Source organism: Silurus aristotelis (genome assembly GCF_946808225.1).
Source record: "Silurus aristotelis genome assembly, chromosome: 4".
NCBI lineage: Eukaryota > Metazoa > Chordata > Actinopteri > Siluriformes > Siluridae > Silurus > Silurus aristotelis.
In genome coordinates this window covers 4065779-4086062 of record NC_139577.1, presented here as the reverse complement: position 1 = coordinate 4086062, position 20284 = coordinate 4065779, and the positions used below count along the sequence as shown (strand labels likewise).

The 20284-nt window shown below is 40.2% G+C and overlaps 1 protein-coding gene across 3 annotated transcripts in view; it reads left to right on the top strand.

Moving 5' to 3' along the window:
- Positions 1 to 20284, top strand: part of cdh23 (cadherin-related 23) — a 258601-nt gene that overhangs the window by 66197 nt on the left and 172120 nt on the right. For all 3 annotated transcript variants that reach the window (XM_083540380.1, XM_083540382.1, XM_083540381.1), the window contains 3 exons: positions 2938 to 3080; positions 3221 to 3268; positions 3366 to 3458. In XM_083540380.1, the coding sequence (XP_083396506.1) occupies positions 2938 to 3080; positions 3221 to 3268; positions 3366 to 3458 (284 nt within the window). The remainder of the gene's footprint in view (positions 1 to 2937; positions 3081 to 3220; positions 3269 to 3365; positions 3459 to 20284) is intronic.

Sequence of the window (20284 nt, the reverse complement as noted above, 5' to 3'; positions counted from 1 at the left end):
AAGTTTGTCCCTAATGAGCAAGCCATTGCTGACTCTGGCAAAAAAAAAAAAAAAAGATCATGAAATGGCATGAGGAATAAACCATAAGAGGAACCAGACTCAAAAAAGGAACCCATCCTCATCCTCCATACAGAATGTCAGTATATTCATTACAGTTTATCCTTGTTGAGGTGTGCAGTGATAGACCCTTAAAAGCAAACCTGTGGTCCTGTGCCATTGTAGTAGACAGTAGACGTTAATACAGTCCAAATATGTCCCCCCAAAAAACAAACCATTTTGGAAAAACAAATGTATTGCTTAAAATCATATCCTTTCTGCTTGTAAAGTACAAACCTATCTACTCCATGCACACATATCATTAGCATTTTCTCCAACCATTGCCCTCCCACTAGGGCCTAATTGATGCCCTGTGGCTTGCATTTCAGTGGAAAATGTCTTACATTCTCCGAGCTGCGAGACAAGATATCGCTCGCCAAACGTCCATTTGTTATCCAGGCGATGGATGTTTCCTTCTCCGTAGCGAGACGAGGGAACCGTGAGAGTGGTAGGGAGAGCAGAGTGCCTGTTATTAATGAGCGGCGAGTAAAATGCTTAATTTGCACCGTCTTCGGCAAAATTATAACTCGCACCGAAAGCAGGCGAATTTGCATAAATCTCATTAGAAGGACATCGAAGGGTTCATAAATCGTTCTATTAATTAGTCTTTTTTTCCTCCTCTTTTTTCCACGGCACGGCGGTGTGAATTAATAAAAAGCGGGAGGCTGTGAGTGTGTGTGTGTGTTTGTGTGAATTTAATTGGCCTTTGTGACTCATGTGATGTAGATGTAAAGAGCAGTCATGCTTCATGGGTTTCTGTACCTGGTTGCATGGTGTTTGGATGAGATTTGTATAGTGTTTGTGTGTGTGTTGAAGAGAGAGGAGGGGCTCTTGATAATCCTTATTAGTAGTGTTTGGCACCATTATGGCGCTGATTTGCTCCAGAGCCAGAATGAGGCAGAGAGCCCCTCAACAGGTGCCTCCATAAACACACACCTGTTTTACAAACACACACAGAGACACACTGAATTTCTGTGTGTGTGTGTGTGTGTGTGTGTGCGATCAGTGACTGGGTGTGACGTCTTAATTCACAGATCAATTTGAGTCCCATGTTACTGTTATGACCCCAAATAACTTTTCAATAACAGGACATCCTGTGAGTGCTTTTACTTATACAACAGAAATGAGTTATGCATATTAGGGGGGTGAGATATATCCATACAAGTGAGTATCGCAATATTTTATTTGGTGATACGGTATCGATTTTTAGAAATGCAATACAAGATTCATGGCAGTTGTTTCCTTTTTTATATCCTGACCGCAGTCTTTATATCTCATACTGTTTGTAATGTTTATATCCCCTGTTTTCTGGGCGGCTGCTTGAAATCCATTGCAGTTACATCACAGTTTGGTTCAGATTCGGTACAGTTAGGGGGAAGACATACAAAACATAAAAATGCTTGTCGTTTTTTAAATTTTTTTATTAATGCAGTTTTTTTTTTATTATTAACAACATTTTTAAAACAATATAAAATGCTTGCTTGGTTTTAAATAAAAAATAAAATATAATAAATCAAAATGCAATACACGTTTTTACTATATTGATTAGTTGAATACACGTTTTTAATATATAATATTTTATTAAATTTAATTAAATTAACGGAAAAGTTCAATTCAATAGTTTACATTTGTTAGACCCAATTTGGGTAATACAGATGTAAAAATTTTATATTTAAATTTAATATAAAATTTTTTAACGATACGATCTACAAACTGTTTTATGTATTTCAGCATACTTTAACACACGTCTTCAGGTAAAGTCAGAATTTACTCCTTTTGAAGAGAAACTCTTTCAGTGAAAAATAATCCATATCGCTAGAATGTCCTAAAAACGCGGTCGATGACAGGAAGTGACGGCGATTTCGCGCATTCGCAAAACAAAATCCGTTTTCCGCACTACAAATCGTATTTCTGGTACGGTGTGGAGTAGCTACAGGGACCCGGCGCTCAAAGTGCAAATCAGAAACGAAACAAATTTGTGGTCCGCCACGTAATATGTTCGTGACCGAACTCAGATTGTAACTAGGTAATGCATTTACTACTAGACTAATACTAATAGCAATATTAATAATATTAAACTCGATCAATAATCTCACTTTATATTAGGTGTCTTTAATGACTATGTGCATCTGTTTTTTGTAAAAAGTTTTTTTAAATGTCCATGTGATGTGCATTGATACTAATAGTGATGCCACTAAGGTGTAAAATGGGTAATTTCACACATAATCCACTGTGTTCTAGTTAAATATAAATATAAAGTTTTTGCTATGGGCTGCATTTGGTGGTATGTTCTTAATGACAGCTTTAATAAAATGATATCCTATTCTTAAAATAAAAAAATATCCCAGTATATTGTCTTGCTTGCAGTATCGCAACATATTGTATCTCAATGCCTGTATCGTGATACGTAACATATTGCCAGCTTCTTGCAGATACACAGACCTAATACGCATACAGAGTTTTATCCGTTGACGCATTCAAATGCTTGCGGTTTGTTCAAGAAATGAGTTTAAGTCATTGTTTTATAGTGTAACAGCAATAAACATTTGTCAATTTCTTTTGAAGATCTTGAAGATTAAGACAGGAGGAAATGCAGCTTGGAGTGAGGAGCCATAAAAATACACTGTCCCCCATACCTCCATGGGTTTTATTTAATAGTTGAAGAATAAGTAAATACTTTATGAACAAAAGGCTTGAAATGGTACATATTTGTGTTCATAAAACTATAAGCATTATTTATTTATTTATTTTACTTTTTTACTTGGGAGTGTTCTAGCTATGAAATGTTGTGTTTTTTATGGAAACGAACCCCATTAAATGTGTATTTGTGTGTATTTGTAGGTTCTTCGATAACTCAACTTACAGCCATGGATCCCGATGAAGAGCCGCTCATTTTTGGCGTGGTGGGCGAGGAGGCCTCGAGGTTTTTTGCCGTGGAGGAGAACAGTGGGGTGGTGTGGCTCCGACAGCTACTTGACCGAGAGGTATACACACACACACACACACACACACACACGCACACACGCACACACACAAACGCACATTCTGTTCAGTGGAAGGAAAATCGACAAAGCAACTTAAGTATAATTGAAATGCTGTGTATTTCTTTGACTTTTTTTTGCAGACAAAGTCTGAAATGCAGGTGGTGTTTTCTGTCAGCGACAGTCAAGGGGTAAGCACCCACTCATTAACTAACACTCCTTCACTCTCCCATTTAAAATACTGCAACCCAATCAGATCACCTGAGCTCATGGGTTTCTTTCGGACAGGTTGTGAAGGACACGGTGAACATCCAGATTGGAGACGTGAATGACAACGCTCCGACGTTCCATAATCAGCCTTACAGTGTGAATATACCAGAGGTACAGACCAGTATGTGCCACTTATTTGTAAGGGGAGATGGTACAGTAGCTCAGTGGTTAAGGCTCTGGGTTATTGTTTCGATGGTTGGGAGTTTAAGTGCTTAAGCTACCACTCTTGGGGCCCCTGAGCAAGTCCCTTAACCCTCAGTGCTCCAGTTGTGCTGTATCATGATTGAACCTGCACTCTGACCCCAGCTTCCTAATCTCCTAATATGGGAAGAAAGAAATCCATTATGCTGTGACAAGAAAAAGGCATGTATATGTGTATATGTGTATGATGTGTATATTTTGCTGTTGTTTATAAGTGGTTATAGATCGCTATGGTCGAATATTTTCTGCAACTCTTACTACCGACGTCTCTAATTATCAGGTCATCTTCTAAATAACCTTTTACTTATTTGGTGCAGCTGGAGGCTGAATGTTTCTGACACATTTATAGATTTCTGGCGGAAAGCCCAAGGCCGCACTTTTAGACATCGATTGCATTTGTTGTCACGAGCGGGACTTCATTCTAGTGGCATTTGTATCGTCGGGATTAATGGCGCTTCATCCGCCTGAGAGCATCTCCTGCTTTCTTACCTGCAGCTTTACAAAATGCCAGTGTCTGCTTTCGTGCTGTCTTTTTTTTTTTTTTTTCCCTAATAAAATTCTTCAAATCTGTCCTCTTGAGTGAAGCAAATAAGCCTGGAAACCTCTTATGAGTGTTTTAGTACAAATCTTAGCGACTTAAACATCTTCACAGAGGCTCAAGCTCCAGTATCGCCAAGCTGTCATTCTTGGACCCCTTAGCAAGGCCCTTAACCTTCTGTGCTCCCGGTGCACTGTATCATGACAGACCTTGTGCTCTGACTTTAGCTTTCTAACATTGCTGGGATATGTGTAGAAAGAATTTCACTGTGCTGTAAAGTATATGTGACAAGTAAAAGCTTTTCTTTTCACTTGACTGTTAAAAGGAAAGCAAAAAAAAAATTCTAAAAAGATTTTTCGGAATATTTGGCACACCGAGACAGCAATCTGTTTGCCATTTCTGCGAGATCTAAACATTTTTTTATCTTAAAGTTTTGAGCGAAAGCAATGAAGTGCTGGTTTTCATGTTCTGTAGCGCTAAATTCACAGTATGGAATATTCACAAGCATCCTTTTTTTATTAGGTCTCAACTAGCTAGAAGACAAACTGCTTGTGCATTATGGGTAATTCTCAGCCTTTTGCTATTCATACTGGATCTCCGCAATGGTGTCAAAGTGGTGACATTTGAGCTGGATCTTCATCTTCAGGGACAGTGCGAAGTCCGCAAGAGCTTAATCTGGCGAGTAGGGTGGCTGCGGAAGTGACATCATGTTGTTTTTTCGGCAAGAAACTCACCTGTGAGAAAAGATCAGTGCACACGTGGTCAGAATAGCAGACGTTCAAACGCACTTGATCAGAATAGCACCAGTTGCAATCTTCTTCTACCTTTGCCGTGGACGGAAGTGGGTGGTCAACGAGCACCATCCTGCAGATCTTGCTAGGTGTAATGTTTGGTTTTAAAGTTGAAAAAAGAGTTTTAAGGCTAATAATATATATCCTAAGGTGTTTGTCATTTGTGGTGCTTTACTTTAGCATTGTTTTATTTGATGTTTTTTTTTTTACTATTTTATCTAAAACCCAGCCATTAGGGGGGCACAAGCCAGTGTACTCTTAGTGCCGGTCCCAAGCCCGGGGAAATGGGGAGGGTTGCGTTAGGAAGGGCATCCAGCGTAAAACATGTGCCAAATCAAATATGCGGATCACAAATGAGAATTTCATACCGGATCGGTCGAGGCCCGGGTTAACAACGACCGCCACAGGTATCGTTAGCCGACAGGGTACCGGTGGAAATTGGGCTACTGTTGGCCGAAGGAGGAGAAGGAGAGGAGGAAGGCGTCTACAGAGACGGCAGGAAAAGGAGCAGTGTAGGAGAGTAGAGGTTCGGGTTGGTACTTTAAATGTTGGTACTATGACGGGTAAAGGGAGAGAGATAGCTGATATGATGGAGAGGAGAAAGGTAGATGTGTTGTGTGTTCAGGAGACCAAGTGGAAAGGGAGTAAGGCCAGGAACATTGGAGGTGGGTTTAAACTGTTTTATCATGGTATTGGATGGGAAGAGAAATGGTGTAGTGGTGATTCTGAAAGAAGCATACAGTAAGAGTGAAGTGGAGGTGAAGAGAGTTTCTGATAGGGTGATGATCGTGAAGGTGGAAGTTGAAGGGATGATGATAAATGTCATCAGTGCCTATGCTCCACAAGTTGGCTGTGAGAAAGAAAGATTCTGGAGTGAATTAGATGAAGTGGTAGATGGTGTACCTAGGAAAGAACGATTGGTGATTGGGGCAGACTTTAATGGGCATGTAGGTGAAGGGAACAGAGGTGATGAGGAGGTGATGGGTAGGTATGGTTTTAAGGAGAGGAATGTGGAAGGGCAGATGGTGGTAGATTTTGCTAAAAGGATGGAAATGGCAGTGGTGAACACGTATTTTAAGAAGAAGGAGGATCATAGGGTGACGTATAAGAGTGGAGGAAGGTGCACACAGGTGGATTATCTTCTGTGTAGGAGATGCAACCTGAAGGAGATTGGAGACTGTAAGGTGTTGGCAGGGGACAGTGTAGCTAGACAGCATCGGATGGTGGTCTGTAGGATGGTTTTGGAGGCGAAGAAGAAGAGGAGGAAAGTAAGGTTTGAAAGAAGAATAAGATGGTGGAAACTGAAGGAGGAAGAGTGTAGTGTGAGGTTCAGGGAAGAGGTCAGACAGGGGCTTGGTGGTGGTGAAGAGGTGCCGGATGATTGGGCAACTACTGCAGGAGTGATAAGGGAGGCAGCTAGAAAAGTACTTGGTGTGACATCTGGAAATAGAAAGCAAGACAAGGAGACATGGTGGTGGAATGAGGAAGTGCAGGAGAGCATTAGGGGAAAGAGATTGGCAAAACAGAAGTGGGATCGACAGAGTGATGAGAAGAGTAGGCAGGAGTACAAGGAGATGCGGCAGCAGGTTAAAAGGGATGTGGCGAAAGCCAAGGAAAAGGCATATGAGGAGCTGTATAAGAGGTTGGACACTAAGGAAGGAGAAAAGGATTTATACCGATTGGCCAGGCAGAGGGACCGAGCTGGGAAGGATGTACTGCAAGTTAGAGCAATAAAGGATGGAGAGGGAAATGTGTTGACTAGTGAGGAGAGTGTGTTGAGAAGATGAAGGGAGTATTTTGAGCAGCTGATGAATGAGGAAAATCAGAGAGAGAGAAGGTTGGAGGATGTGGAGTTGGTGAAGCAGGATGTTGATAGGATTAGTAAGGAGGAAGTGAGAGCAGCGATTAAGAGGATGAAGAATGGAAAGTCGGTTGGACCAGATGACATACCGGTAGAAGCGTTTAGATGTTTAGAAGAGATGGCAGTGGAGTTTTTAACCAGATTGTTTAACAGGATTCTGGAAGGGGAGAGGATGCCTGAGGAATGGAGAAGGAGTGTGATGGTACCGATCTTTAAGCATAAGGGAGATGTGCAGACCTGCAGTAACTACAGGGGAATTAAGTTGAACAGTCACACCATGAAGTTATGGGAAAGAGTAGTGGAAGCCAGGCTGAGAGAAGAGGTGACCATCTGTGAGCAACAGTATGGTTTCATGCCGAGGAAGAGCACCACAGATGCCTTATTTGCTTTGAGGATGTTGATGGAGAAGTATAGAGAAGGACAGAAGGAGCTGCATTGTGTATTTGTGGATTTAGAGAAAGCGTACGACAGGGTGCCGAGAGAGGAGTTGTGGTATTGTATGAGGAAGTCAGGTGTGTCAGAGAAGTATGTGAGGGTGGTGCAGGACATGTATGAGGACAGTGTGATGGCAGTAAAGTGTGCAGTAGGTACGACAGACTGGTTCAGGGTGAAGGTTGGACTGCATCAAGGATCGGCCCTGAGCCCTTTCCTGTTTGCAGTGGTGATGGACAGGTTGACGGACGAGGTCAGACAGGAGTCTCCCTGGACTATGATGTTTGCAGATGATATTGTGATTTGTGGTGAGAGTAGAGAGCAGGTTGAGAAGAGCCTGGAGAGGTGAAGATATGCGCTGGAGAGAAGGGGAATGAAAGTCAGTAGGAGTAAGACAGAGTACATGTGTGTGAATGAGAGGGAGGGCAGTGGAGTGATGCGGTTGCAGGGAGAAGAGGTGGAGAAGGTGGAGGAGTTCAGGTACCTGGGGTCAACAGTGCAAAGTAATGGAGAGTGTGTTAGGGAAGTAAAGAAAAGAGTGCAGGCAGGGTGGAGTGGGTGGAGAAGAGTGACAGGAGTGATTTGTGATAGAAGAGTATCTGCAAGAATGAAAGGGAAAGTTTATAGGACTGTGGTGAGACCTGCGATGTTGTATGGATTAGAGACAGTGGCATTGAGTAAAACACAGGAGGTGGAGCTGGAGGTAGCAGAGCTGAAGATGTTGAGGTTTTCGTTGGGAGTGACGAGGATGGACAAGATTAGAAATGAGTTTATTAGAGGGACAGCACATGTAGGATGTTTTGGTGACAAGGTGAGGGAGGCGAGATTGAGATGGTTTGGACATGTGCAGAGGAGGGACATGAATTATATTGGTAGAAAAATGCTGAAGATGGAGCCACCAGGTAGGAGGAAAAGAGGAAGGCCAAGGAGGAGGTTCATGGATGTGGTGAGGGAAGACATGCAGGTAGTTGGTGTAAAAGAGGCAGATATAGAGGACAGGGTGGTATGGAGACGGATGATCCGCTGTGGCGACCCCTAATGGGAGCAGCCGAAAGAAGAAGAAGAAGATCTGTTTAACGGTTTCTGCCTGTTATTATTCTGTAAGTTAATTGAAGCCCAAACGTTTGTGTACATTTTTACACAAGCTTTATAAGCTGAGACAGAATGTCTGTAGGAGTGGGCCGAAGTGGACAAAAAAATCGTAGGGGGTAGGGGAGAAATTTCAGAAATTCAGCGGGAGTCCCATGCTGTGCTCTATTGCATAGCTCCAGATTTGTACACAGGACGATGTCTTTTGCACACTGACTTATGAAGGTTGGTGCTCCCTGTGACTGTGCATGCGGCCTTGTGCTGCCATTTGTTGGCATGTTTTTTTTTTTTGGCTAAAATTAGTCTCACCGTTTGTGGTTTTGGAACTATTCTGATAGCTTCTACATGGTTCCTTATAGAACGCTTCCTACGTACTCCACTTTTTGTTGGCAGAATTGCAACTTTTCTTTACTCAATTTGTGCCGATTTGTTGCCATTATTTTCAGCACTGTTACTGAGTCTTTGACACACTACTCCTTTGTTTAACTACAAACCAACAAATCTTTGAGATATGTTATTAATCATCAAGTTTGCTATGTCACTGCTCCCTTTAGGGGTCACCACAGCAGATCCGTCTCCATACTACTCTGTCTTCCGCATCTCCCTCTTTCAAACCAACCTGCATGTTTTCCCTCACCACATCCATAAACCTCCTCCTTGGTCTTCCTCTTTTCCTCCTTCCTGGGGGCTCCATCCTCAGCATTCTCCTACTGATATACCCCATGTCCCTCCTCTGCACATGTCCAAACCATCTCAATCGCGCCTCCGTCACCTTGTGTTCAAAACGTCCTACATACTCTGCCCCTCTAATAAACTCATTTCTAATCCTGTCCATCGTCGTCACTCCCAATGAAAACCTCAACATCTTCAGCTCTGCTACCTCCAGCTCCACCTCCTGTCTTTTACTCAATGCCACTGTCTCTACACCATAAAACATCTCAGGTCTCACCACAGTCCTATAAACTTTCCCTTTCACTCATGCAGATAATCTTGTCACAAATCACTCCTGTCACTCTTCTTCACCCACTCCACCCTTCCTGCACTCTTTTCTTCACTTCTCTAACACACTCTCCATTACTTTGCACTGTTGACCCCAGGTACCTGAACTCCTCCACCTTTTCCACCTCTTCTCCCTGCAACCGCAAGACCCCACTGCCCTCCCTCTTATTCACACACATGTATTCTGTCTTACTCCTACTGACTTTAATTTCCCTTCTCTCCATCATGTACCTCAGCCAGTGACTAAACTGTTTGGACATCTAGGAGAAATTCGTTTCACCACCGCAGTACCAGGGCAAAAGAGAGTCTGATGTATACTTACCACTTACCCTGAGAGATGGTGGGACCAGAGGAGCAGTGCTAGAACAGCAACTTGTTCCTTTGTCTTTTTCTTTGGCTACTTGTGAAGATGAGGTTTACTTTTGCACATTTGCAAAATATAACTAATATTATAATATGAATGGCCTAGAAATGCTCCACTGTAATGGTGTTGGCCTTTCATCTGTCCGTCCCTTCATCTGTTTGCTTGTTTTTTCAGTTGTTCATTCATTTGTTAATGTGTTTGTCACACTGGTTGGTGTGGATCAGGAAGAATATCCTGGATGCCGGTGCATTGCATTAATATTGATCTAATGAAATACCGTATGAATTCAGGCCAATACATGATCATACAGAAACTACTAATAATGCAAACCACGAAGCAGCAAAACAAGTTCAACCTTCTTAGGTTCTTAGCAACACCAACCTTTTAAATGATTCTTCTCCTTTTAACCTTTGTCAGAGAGTTTGTTCTTATGTTTGTGTATCTCAGTGGTCACAACTGCGTAAAATCTCTCTGCCTGGATTCCTGCTCAAAGTTCTTCATCTGTTTTCCTCTGCTTGCCTGTCTTCGATCTTCACTTGTCATCTTTTCTGTCTCCTTTACCCTGCAGTCTCTCTCTCTCTCTCTCTCTCTCTCTCTCTCTCTCTCTCTCTCTCTCTCTCTCTCTCTCTCTCTCTCACTCTCTCACTCTCTTTCTCTCTCTCTCTCTCTCTCTCTCTCTCTCTCTCTCTCTCTCTCTCTCTCTCTCTCCCTTTCTCACTATATTTCAGTTTCTCTCTTCTCTTCATCTAATCCCTGATATGAGTTAAGCAGAGAACTTCAAACAGGGTGTGAAGTGTCTCTCCTTCTCTGTATCCCATTCACTCAGTCCATTTGGCATTTAAACACACACACACACACACACACACACACACACACACACACACACACACACACACACACACACACACATGCGCACCCCCTTGCACCATGCATTTAAATCTTCAAAGCCTAAGGCGTTTTTTTTCTTTTGTCACGACGGGTAAATAAAGAGGACAGAGAGATGTATTTAACTCAATCTGCATTCTCTGACGTTATGATGAAGCTCTCTCATGATCGAAGACGATAGAGGAGGTGGGACGCTCGATATTACTCCCTCAGACAGCACTCAGGATACTAAGCATTCATTTGTTGTTCTTACTGATGATGATGAAGAACTAAGCAAACCTACATGTAAATATACTTCCTTAGAACAGACATCTAGCATAGAATTACAAATGAGGCAAACTCTATGTGAAGCTTTAATATATAATATAATATAATATAATATAATATAATATAATATAATATAATATAATATAATATAATATAATATAATATAATATAATATAATATAATATAATTGTTTGCTTTCTGCACATTAGTCGAGTTGGTTGAGCCACATCACAACACCTTGTCTTCGATTATTTTCATAGCACACACCACTGTGTTAATTCCTTACACTAGCACTGTTTCTACACATAGGAAAACTAGGTGGTTGTTGGAAGGCCAGCAACAGGAACATTGCCTTGGGTGCCAAAAGGTTAGAAACGGCCCTGCCTTACACACATTGACTGTAGCAAAGTGAGTAGCAAATTATAAAGAAATATAATTGAAGATAATAAATAATTGTTTAGGCATAAATTCTGATTTACTTTCAAATAACTTTTCCAATCGACTATATAAAAGTTTAATCGGGCAAATCTGGCAAAAAATGGATAATCAGATATGATTGCTTACTCATCTGGTTATAGTCAGTTCTCAAATAAACCCTTCTCTGTTTAACTTCACATTTGCGCCTTATACTGTATTATTTATAATATATATTCCACCTCTCCACTCCTATAATACATTTATTGTGTATGCTTATGTACATTTACATAAAAAACATTTTTTCGGCTTCTCCCATTAGGGGTCACCACAGCGGATCATTTACATAGATATTGAATTTATTTATTTATATACATTGCTGTTTGCACTTCTGGTTAGATGCTCACTGCATTTCTTTGGCCCTTGTAGTCTGCATAATGACAAGTAAGTTGAATCTAATCTTTCTTTCGGCTTCTCCCATCAGGGGTCGCCACAGCGGATCATCCGCATGTTTGATTTGGCACAAGTTTTTACGCTGGATGACCTTCCTAACGCAACCCTCCCCATTTATCCGGGCTTGGGACCAGAACTAAGAGTGCACTGGCTTGTGCAACTCTAATGGCTGGGGTTGGTTCCCTGACCGGGGATCGAACCCGGGCCGCAGCGGTGAGAGCGCCGCATCCTAACCACTAAACCACCAGGGAACCAAAGTTGAATCTAATCTAATTTAATTTAATCTAAACTTATAATTGAATAACTGCTACATTAAATACATAAACAAAATTCAAATAAAAAAAATATTCAGAATAACACAGGTCATTTCAAAGTATTCTAATCCAAACCTGGGAAAGGATGGATGAGGAACTGTTCCTTTTCCAGATTTCTTTCCTTTTTTTTTTTTTTTGATTGTTTGTTTAGTTCTGCTCTTTTGTCCACACATCCCTGCTGTTCTCCACTTTCACTCTTCCTGCATTTTTATGGCCTCATTACCTCCACCGACCCCCCTGCGACCCCACACAGTCTGCAAGAACACACCACGACATCACTCCATCAAAATATCACTGAAATGACGTGGTACACTCGTGTTTCAGCGAACTGCACAGGGAAACAGTGTCTAGCCGAGAGGTTCACTGTTACCATGTGGAGATTCCTTGTGAAAATTATACAATCCAAAGTTTGGAGTTTTTTATGGTTTTTCTGAGACAAATCCATGTTCCTTTTTTTAATGCAACAAACTAGATCATGTAACAGCATGAAGATTCACTTTGACCAAACAAATATATAAATGTCCAGATATTCCACTCTTTTACATAGAACAGCTTTACACACTCTCGGCACCCGGACAGTTTGTTTCTCCAAAAGATTTAGCTAAAATACTTTGTAATGCCTCTTGTAAAACTTGCTAAAGGTGTTCTTCACTAGTTGGAGATTTCTTTCTTGAGATCCAGTTCATCCCAGAGCAGTTACTGGGCAGGCAATTCCATGATATATAACACTCCAGATGACTCGAGCTTGGACGGACGCTTGGGGTCAATGTCTTGTTGTATGGTGAATACGGATCCAATGAGCTGCAGTCCAGACGGAATTGCATGGTGTTGAGGTATGGGATAGTAGCCATGCTGGTTCAGGATTTTTTTTCAATTCCTATGTGTTTTTTCTTTATATCTAGTATATTGTTTAGAAATGAAAGGAACATGCTTGTGTCTCAAAAAATCATGAAATGCTAGGTGTTTCCAAACTTTTGGAAATATCATCAAATTCTGCAGAAAAAATTAGTTTTTGAATGAGCACATTGATTTAAAAATATATTCAAAACCATGTTTATAGATAATTATCCAACACCAATCATCATTAGTCAGCACAAATCAGCTGTAAATATTCAAGGCTCTGTGAACCATTAATTCACAGCATTCATTGGAAGCAAATCGAATTATTCTTAGAAAAAAATGATAAAGAAATTTTACATAAATGCTTCTCAACCAGAAAGCATTCACTTTTTTACCAGTATCAGTGAAAAAATATGTTGCTCTGAGAGACAATAGGACACGTGTTTCACGTTAATATCAGGATTTCACAAACAAAACAATTTGGATGATTTACTAACCTGGTCACAATGTCTACAATGTTTTTTTTGTGTTTTTTTTTTTTTTTTTGAATGACGAATGGTGGAAAAAACGTAGTGAACCCAAACCTGGACGGTTTCCATTGTGTGAATAGTGAGTATGAAAGGGATAGGAGTGTTGTTTATTTTCAATCTTGTAATTGGTTGTTGAATAGTGTGTGAGGCAGGAATGCGACGTGTATGGTCCTGTAATTGCATGTTTAATTTGTGGGGTCGTAAAAATCTGGGAGGCATTTTACATTAGGGGAGCAGGTGGCTAGCATTCTGTCTGACAGCTAGAATGAGTCGGAGAAATTTATATCCATCTCGCTTTCTTCCATTCTCATTGTTGTTGTGTGTGTGTGTGTGTGTGTGTGTGTGTGTGTGTGTGTGTGTGTGTGTGTGTGTGTGTGTGTGTGTGTGTGTGAGAAAGTGTGTTGTCGTGTTTATCTGTGTTTGTAGACAACAGGGTAGAGCGAAAAAGAGAGAGCGTTTCCTGATCAAAGAAAGGTCACTGTAACGATGAACAAACTAAAGATGGTGTAATCGGAGGTGAGAAGATGAACAGTACACAGTAAATTGTATGTTTTTACTAGTGAACAGAAGAGTTTGATGAATGAGTCATTTGGAGTGTGTGTTCGAAAGAGGAAAGTGGTACGCCGCAGCGGACACATACACACAGCAGCGTATCGGTATACATTTTATTTTCGTGCATTTGGACAAACGTGTGTGTTTGCGCATTTTTAACCATTACTATCTTTAATACATATTAATAGCAGTACAGTACTCAATGTATTTTATGAAAGATTTTTTTACTGATTACACGTCACACCACAACGAACTGTTTCATTTCTATAGTAACAGCTAATTCACCAGGACGTGTATGATGAATGCTGTAGACCAGAGGGGCCCAAACTTTAAACCTTACTAACGGGCTTGAGTGAAAAATAAATCTTGCAGTATAATAAAAACATTTGATTAAAATAAATGTTGCTGTGGATCCTCTCATTTATGATTTTATTAAATTTTAGATAAACCGCCTCCTTGGTCTTCCTCTTTTTCTCCTTCCTGGGGGCTCCATCCTTAGCATTCTCCTACCGATATACCCCATGTCCCTCTCTCCACATGTCCAAACCATCTCATCCATCTCCAACCTCTCTCACCTTGTCTCCAAAATGTCCTACATGCGCTGTCCCTCTAATTAACTCATTTCTAATCCTGTCCATCCTCATCACTCCCAACTCAATGTCACTGTCTCTAATCCATACAACATCACATGTCTCACCACAGTCCTATAAACTTTCCCTTACACTCTCGCAGATACTCTTCTATCACATGATAGCATTATAACATTCTATCAGCATGATGGGCCAAATCAAATGTCATCATGGCTCAACTTTGGCCCGAGTGCCCTAGTTTGGAAATCTCTGCTCTAGAATATACGGTAGGCCTAGCAATATACACATTAATCTTAGATCTTTGCTATGTTGGAGTTTTTAAAAGTTTTTTCAATTGTATATTTATTTAATGAGTCTCTTTGTCAGTGCTTTGTACCAGCCAGAGGTAAAAACCTGACACAAAAAAAATCAGGATAGGGGACTTAATGCGCTTTCAGATTTCTGTTAAATGTACTTCATTAAAGTTGTATTTAAGACTGGCATGCGATAATATTCTGAAGTGAATTGAGTTTTAAATCCACCTATAATTTCCATTCATCAATTTTTACATGATTCAACTATAATCTACATTCATAAATTTTTTACCTCATTCTGCTATAAGATACATTCACATTTACATAGTTGTTATAATCTACATTGATCAATTTTCAATGCAACTACTGTATAATCTACATTCACTTTTACATACCGTAATTTCCGCACTATTAAACGCACCCATATATAAGTCGCACTCACTAAATTTTACAAAGATTTTGTCGTCGTGCGTTTGAAAATCACCATCGGTGAAGCTTTTCTCCCGATGCCGTGCAGCTCAGAACACAGGTGAAGTGTGTTTTTTCATGCCCGGTTGTTTTCAGCGTGACGAATGATTATCATTTCCTGTAGACGGTCCGAGTGAGCGGCAGGTCAAACGTCAGAGGAACATCATCCATATTTATGATGTGGTGCGGCCCGATTCAGTGGGAGCGCATCTGATTTAATATAAAATGTTTCATTGGTTCACCTGAACCCGATTGGCAATTTCATTGGTCTAATGTTATGTAACGTTTTTTGGCTTGAAGTTTGTGAAACCGGGAAAAACCCAGGAAAAATCCATAAATTAGCCGCTTTGTTGTTTAAGCCGCGGGGTTCAAAGAGTGGGGAAAAAGTAGCGGTTTATAGTCCGGAAAATACGGTAGTTCAACTATAATCTACATTCACTTTTCAGACAATGTAGCTATAATCTACATGCATTATCCCATGATTCACATATAATCTGCATTCTCATTTCAAACAATGTTCACTTATATATAATAAAGCCAGTGTTTGACAGTTAAACTAAAGGAATAGCATTCAGAATGTTCAGAAAGACTCGTCTGACAGTGTTTATTGTTTTTTTATATTTTGGAACTTTGTGTCATTTGTGTATAGAAAGCGTTTTAATGAACATATTGCATAAGAAACCATACGTTTATCATGTTTATCAGCTCGGCAGCTTTCACTGCCTGTGACACTTGTTTTGTATCATTTGGACATTGTGATTTTTGGGAGTCGAGGCTAATAGGGTGTGTTCGCAGTGTCTCGGTTTTCTTTCGAGTCAGCTCGTTTGCTCTCCCTCCCACCCTTGATCCTGTGTGTTTTAAGCAGGAACATTCATGATATCATTTACTACTTACGTAAGCGTACGTGAAAAGTTCTGATTGATCACCACCCCATTTGTTGTTTTGTTTTTATACTCTTTTTGTTTTTTTTTACTCATTTTCCTTTTTCCCTTTTCACAGTTTTAGCATCCAGCTGTCTTTTTTTTCCTCTAATGATCTCCTACTGATTAAATGGCTCCAAAATACCCCCCCCCCCCTCAATTCCAGCGAATTAAAATTTGCACGCTTTCTGTTTAATATCAGTGTTTGGTGCTATATATGTGTGGTGTCTTTACTCTGCTTGATAGATGAGTATTTGAATAGCAATCTCTGCCGGATAAGTCCGAGCCTGATGGAAATTTTATAAGGTGAAGCCAGTGCTTATTCGACTGCTATAATGCTCTATATAAATGTATTGAAAAGTATTGGCAAACAAAGAGGCAAGCAGGTCTTCGGAGATAGATAAGCGAGCTTTTGGCTTTATCTGTTTACGTTTTCTCTTTAGCGCTGTGTGTTTGGTTTTGGTGCGTGTTCGGGCGGCTGCTTTGCACTGGACCTGATGAATGTATTATCAGATTGAATCTGGAGACTTCCATTGTTCTTGGGTAGGGGTGAGGTTTAGGGTATTCGTGTCCAAGATATAGGGCTGCTATAGGGCGGCTTGGTTAATGTACACACCCTAGTGTGTCGGAGGAAAAGGGTTTACATGACATTGCAGGTTGAAGATACAGGCCATTGTTTATAAGATAAAGGCGCAGTGTTTATAATGCATTGAATAGTGCAAAGGGCATGTGATGACATAAGGTTCAGAGTTCAATTCACAAGCTTCAGGCCATAGGGTTTGAGACACATGACTCATGACTTACATGCAATGCGAAGTATAGCATGTATAAATATATCCAGGGCAGAGAGTTCAGCAAATATAAATATTATTATTAAAGAAATAACAAGAATAAAGGGTACATAGTATATATGTATAAGGTCCTGGGCAATGTGCGTCACACTCAGTGGTGGACGGAGTACACAAACCATGTACATGAGTTAAAGTCGAGATACACTAGGTAAAGTATTACTCAAGTAAAAGTGAAAGTGCTTCCTTTAAATGTTCAACAGAAGTATTTATCTTCAAATGTACTTAAGTATCCAAAGCTACTATGATTTCTTATGTCTATATATGTTCCGATGTTCCTATTATAATTTCAATTCCAAGACTTTTTCTTAAAACCTTCTTTTTTCACTACTTCCAAAAGTGTTGTGGCAAGTTTGAGTTGAGTTCCTTCCATTATTTATTCCTCTCTTAATATTCCGCTTGCTGTTGAATTGACACTGAACTGTATGTTGGTGATAAGTAGACACCACCAAGTGGCAATTAAAACACGTTCAAAACAGCGCGCACGCTCGCCCCTGATTGGTGGATTGTTGCGTGTTTGACCGGTTACGTTTTTATCTGCTCATACATAAAAAAGGAACGACTGATTTTGCAAAATGTAGTTGAGTAAAAAGTGAGATATTTGAGTTTGAAATGTAAAACATTAAAGTAAAGGTATCCCCAGATGGAAGTACTTCAGTATAGTACAGCTGTGTGAAAAAGCCACTCAAGTACAGAAACACTGGTCACACAGCATTTTAATTTTAGGCATCAAAGTGCTTTAGTGAACCCTCTTCACATTTACCGTATTTTCTGGACTATAAGCCGCTACTTTTTCCCCACGCTTTGAACCCCGCGGCTTAAACAACGAAGCGGCTAATATATGGATTTTTCCGGGGTTTTTCCCGGTTTTTACAAGATTCAAGCCAAAAAACTGAGCTCCATAACATTAGACCAATGAAATTGCTGAACGGGTTCAGGTGAACTAATGAAACTCTTTATATTAAATCAGATGCGCTCCCACTGAATCGAGCCGCACCACATCATAAACATAAATGTTCCTCTGACGTTTGACCTGCCGCTCACTCGGACCGTCTACAGGAAATGCGAATCTTTCGTCACGCTGAAAACAACCGGGCATGAAAACGCACTTCACCTGTGTTCTGAGCTGCACGGCATCGGGAGAAAAGCTTCACCGATGGTGATTTTTAAACGCACGACGATGCCAAAAGAAAAACGAGAGAGAAATTGTTGTGAAAGGAAGGAGGAAGACAGTGAACAATGCCTTTCTTGGTAGGCTACTGTTTAGATACAAGCTGTGTAACAGACACTGTGTTTCTTTAAAGCCTGTGTAAAGTTCATCAGTTTCAGAGTAGACACCTTTGCTAGCCCTCAATCTTTGGGATTTGAAAGGATCTGAATCTCTGTCCCTATGGGATCATGCTTGAATTGGGTAGTGTGTGTGTGTGAGTGTGTGTGGAACAACTCGGATGTTTGATTTGCTGATTTGTTACTCTGGCAGCCAAAGCATTCCGATTCAGTGTGAGGTCTCTGAAAATTTCATCGGCTTGATAACATCTTACCTCTCTTCAAAAACCCTGTAGCTTGTTGGCTAGATATTAATATTCTTTTTTAAAGGTCAGATTAGGATTACAAATTATCATTGACTGTTGGTGTAAATATAGATAGCATTACCTGTGTGGTCTATGTAGTAGTTTAGTGGTTCAGGCGCTGGGTTACTGATCGGAAGGTCGGTGGTTCAAGCCGAATTATATTACTGTTGGGCCCTTGAGGAAGGCCCTTAACCTTCTGTGCTCCAGGGCTAATTTTGCTTCCTAACGTTGCTGGGATGTGTGAAGAAAGAATTTCAGTGTGCTGTTAAGTATTCTGTTTTTCTATAATAGTTTGTGTAGTTTCTGTAGTTGTGCATTTAATAATAGCTGACAGCAATAAACAGGATTGCTGTGGTGGTGTGTTTTCCATGTTGCCTTCCATGTAGTAGCTGTGTGTGTGTGTGTGTGTGTGTGTGTGTGTGTGTGTGTGTGTGTGTGTGTGTGTGTGTGTGTGTATGTAAAGTCCCATTTACCAACACAAATGGATATTGAATGCCATGTCAGGGATGTAGAGTATTGTCAGATATGATGTGCACGCTTCACTGGGGTCTCGTAACAGCACATCTGGGTCCTGCATGTCAAAACCCTAAATCCTACACACCCACCCACCCCCAAACACTCCACCACCCCCTAAACACTCCACCACTCCATCTGCCCTAGTGTATTTTTTTTTTTTTATGTCATTTATAGGAGGTTTATAAAATTGCTTATTATATTATAAAATTTTTATTATATATATTATTATTATATATATTATTATTATTATTATTATAATTATTATTATAAGAAATTTTTATTGGTATGTCCAAGAAAAAAAGGTTCACCCTCAGTTTTTGCTTATCACTTATTACCACAGGGTCCGAATCAGACGGCGGAATCGGCGAAATCAGACGTGCCATTTCGCAAAACTCATTCGAACTTTTACCTTTTTTTCTCAAATTTCTCCACGTTTCCTGACTGCACCAGTTCCTCTAACACTCGCTCGCTCCTCTTTATATTCACAAATCAGCCTATGAATATAACATTATTTTACACGTATCGGAATACGACAGAACAAATCTGTTAATAAGAATTATGCACTCATTAACAGAAATAACAGCATAAAAAATGTCTGGGAGACTGAAAACAAGGTTTTTCCTGGGGGTCGGTCTTCGTATTGAATACGCCGCACAAGTTTCTGTTTGTAAAGTGCAACTCAAGTTTGATACCTAACAGAACAAATATTACAAGTAGCTAAAATAAAACCTAACAGAATTACAACGTCTTTGTCTAGAATGTTTCCTGAAATCTTGTATCTCTAGCTGTTAGTTCCCTGACCTTTTGACCTGTTGAATATAAGTTTCGACACAAAAATTTAAATATAGTTGTAATATAGTAATAATATCATTATATAGTTTCTACCATATAGTATGCTATAAAGCTAAATTTAAAAGCTGAATCAAGAATTTGATTTGTTTCCCAATTGCAAAGTAAACACAGGTTCATTATTTGTTTGAATTAATTTTTTATTTAAGTAAAAAATTAGGTTATGAAGACATCTTTGTGAAACTATTGAAACTTTGTGAAACAATCTCAGAAAGGTGGTAGCTTAATGGCATTGAACTTAAAGGTCATGAGTTCTAGCCACACCAAGCTGCCTCCTGGGCCCTTGAGCAAGGCCCTTAACCCCATAGCTGCTCTTTGTATGAAAAAGATTAGCCGCTGTGGGTGAAGGCAT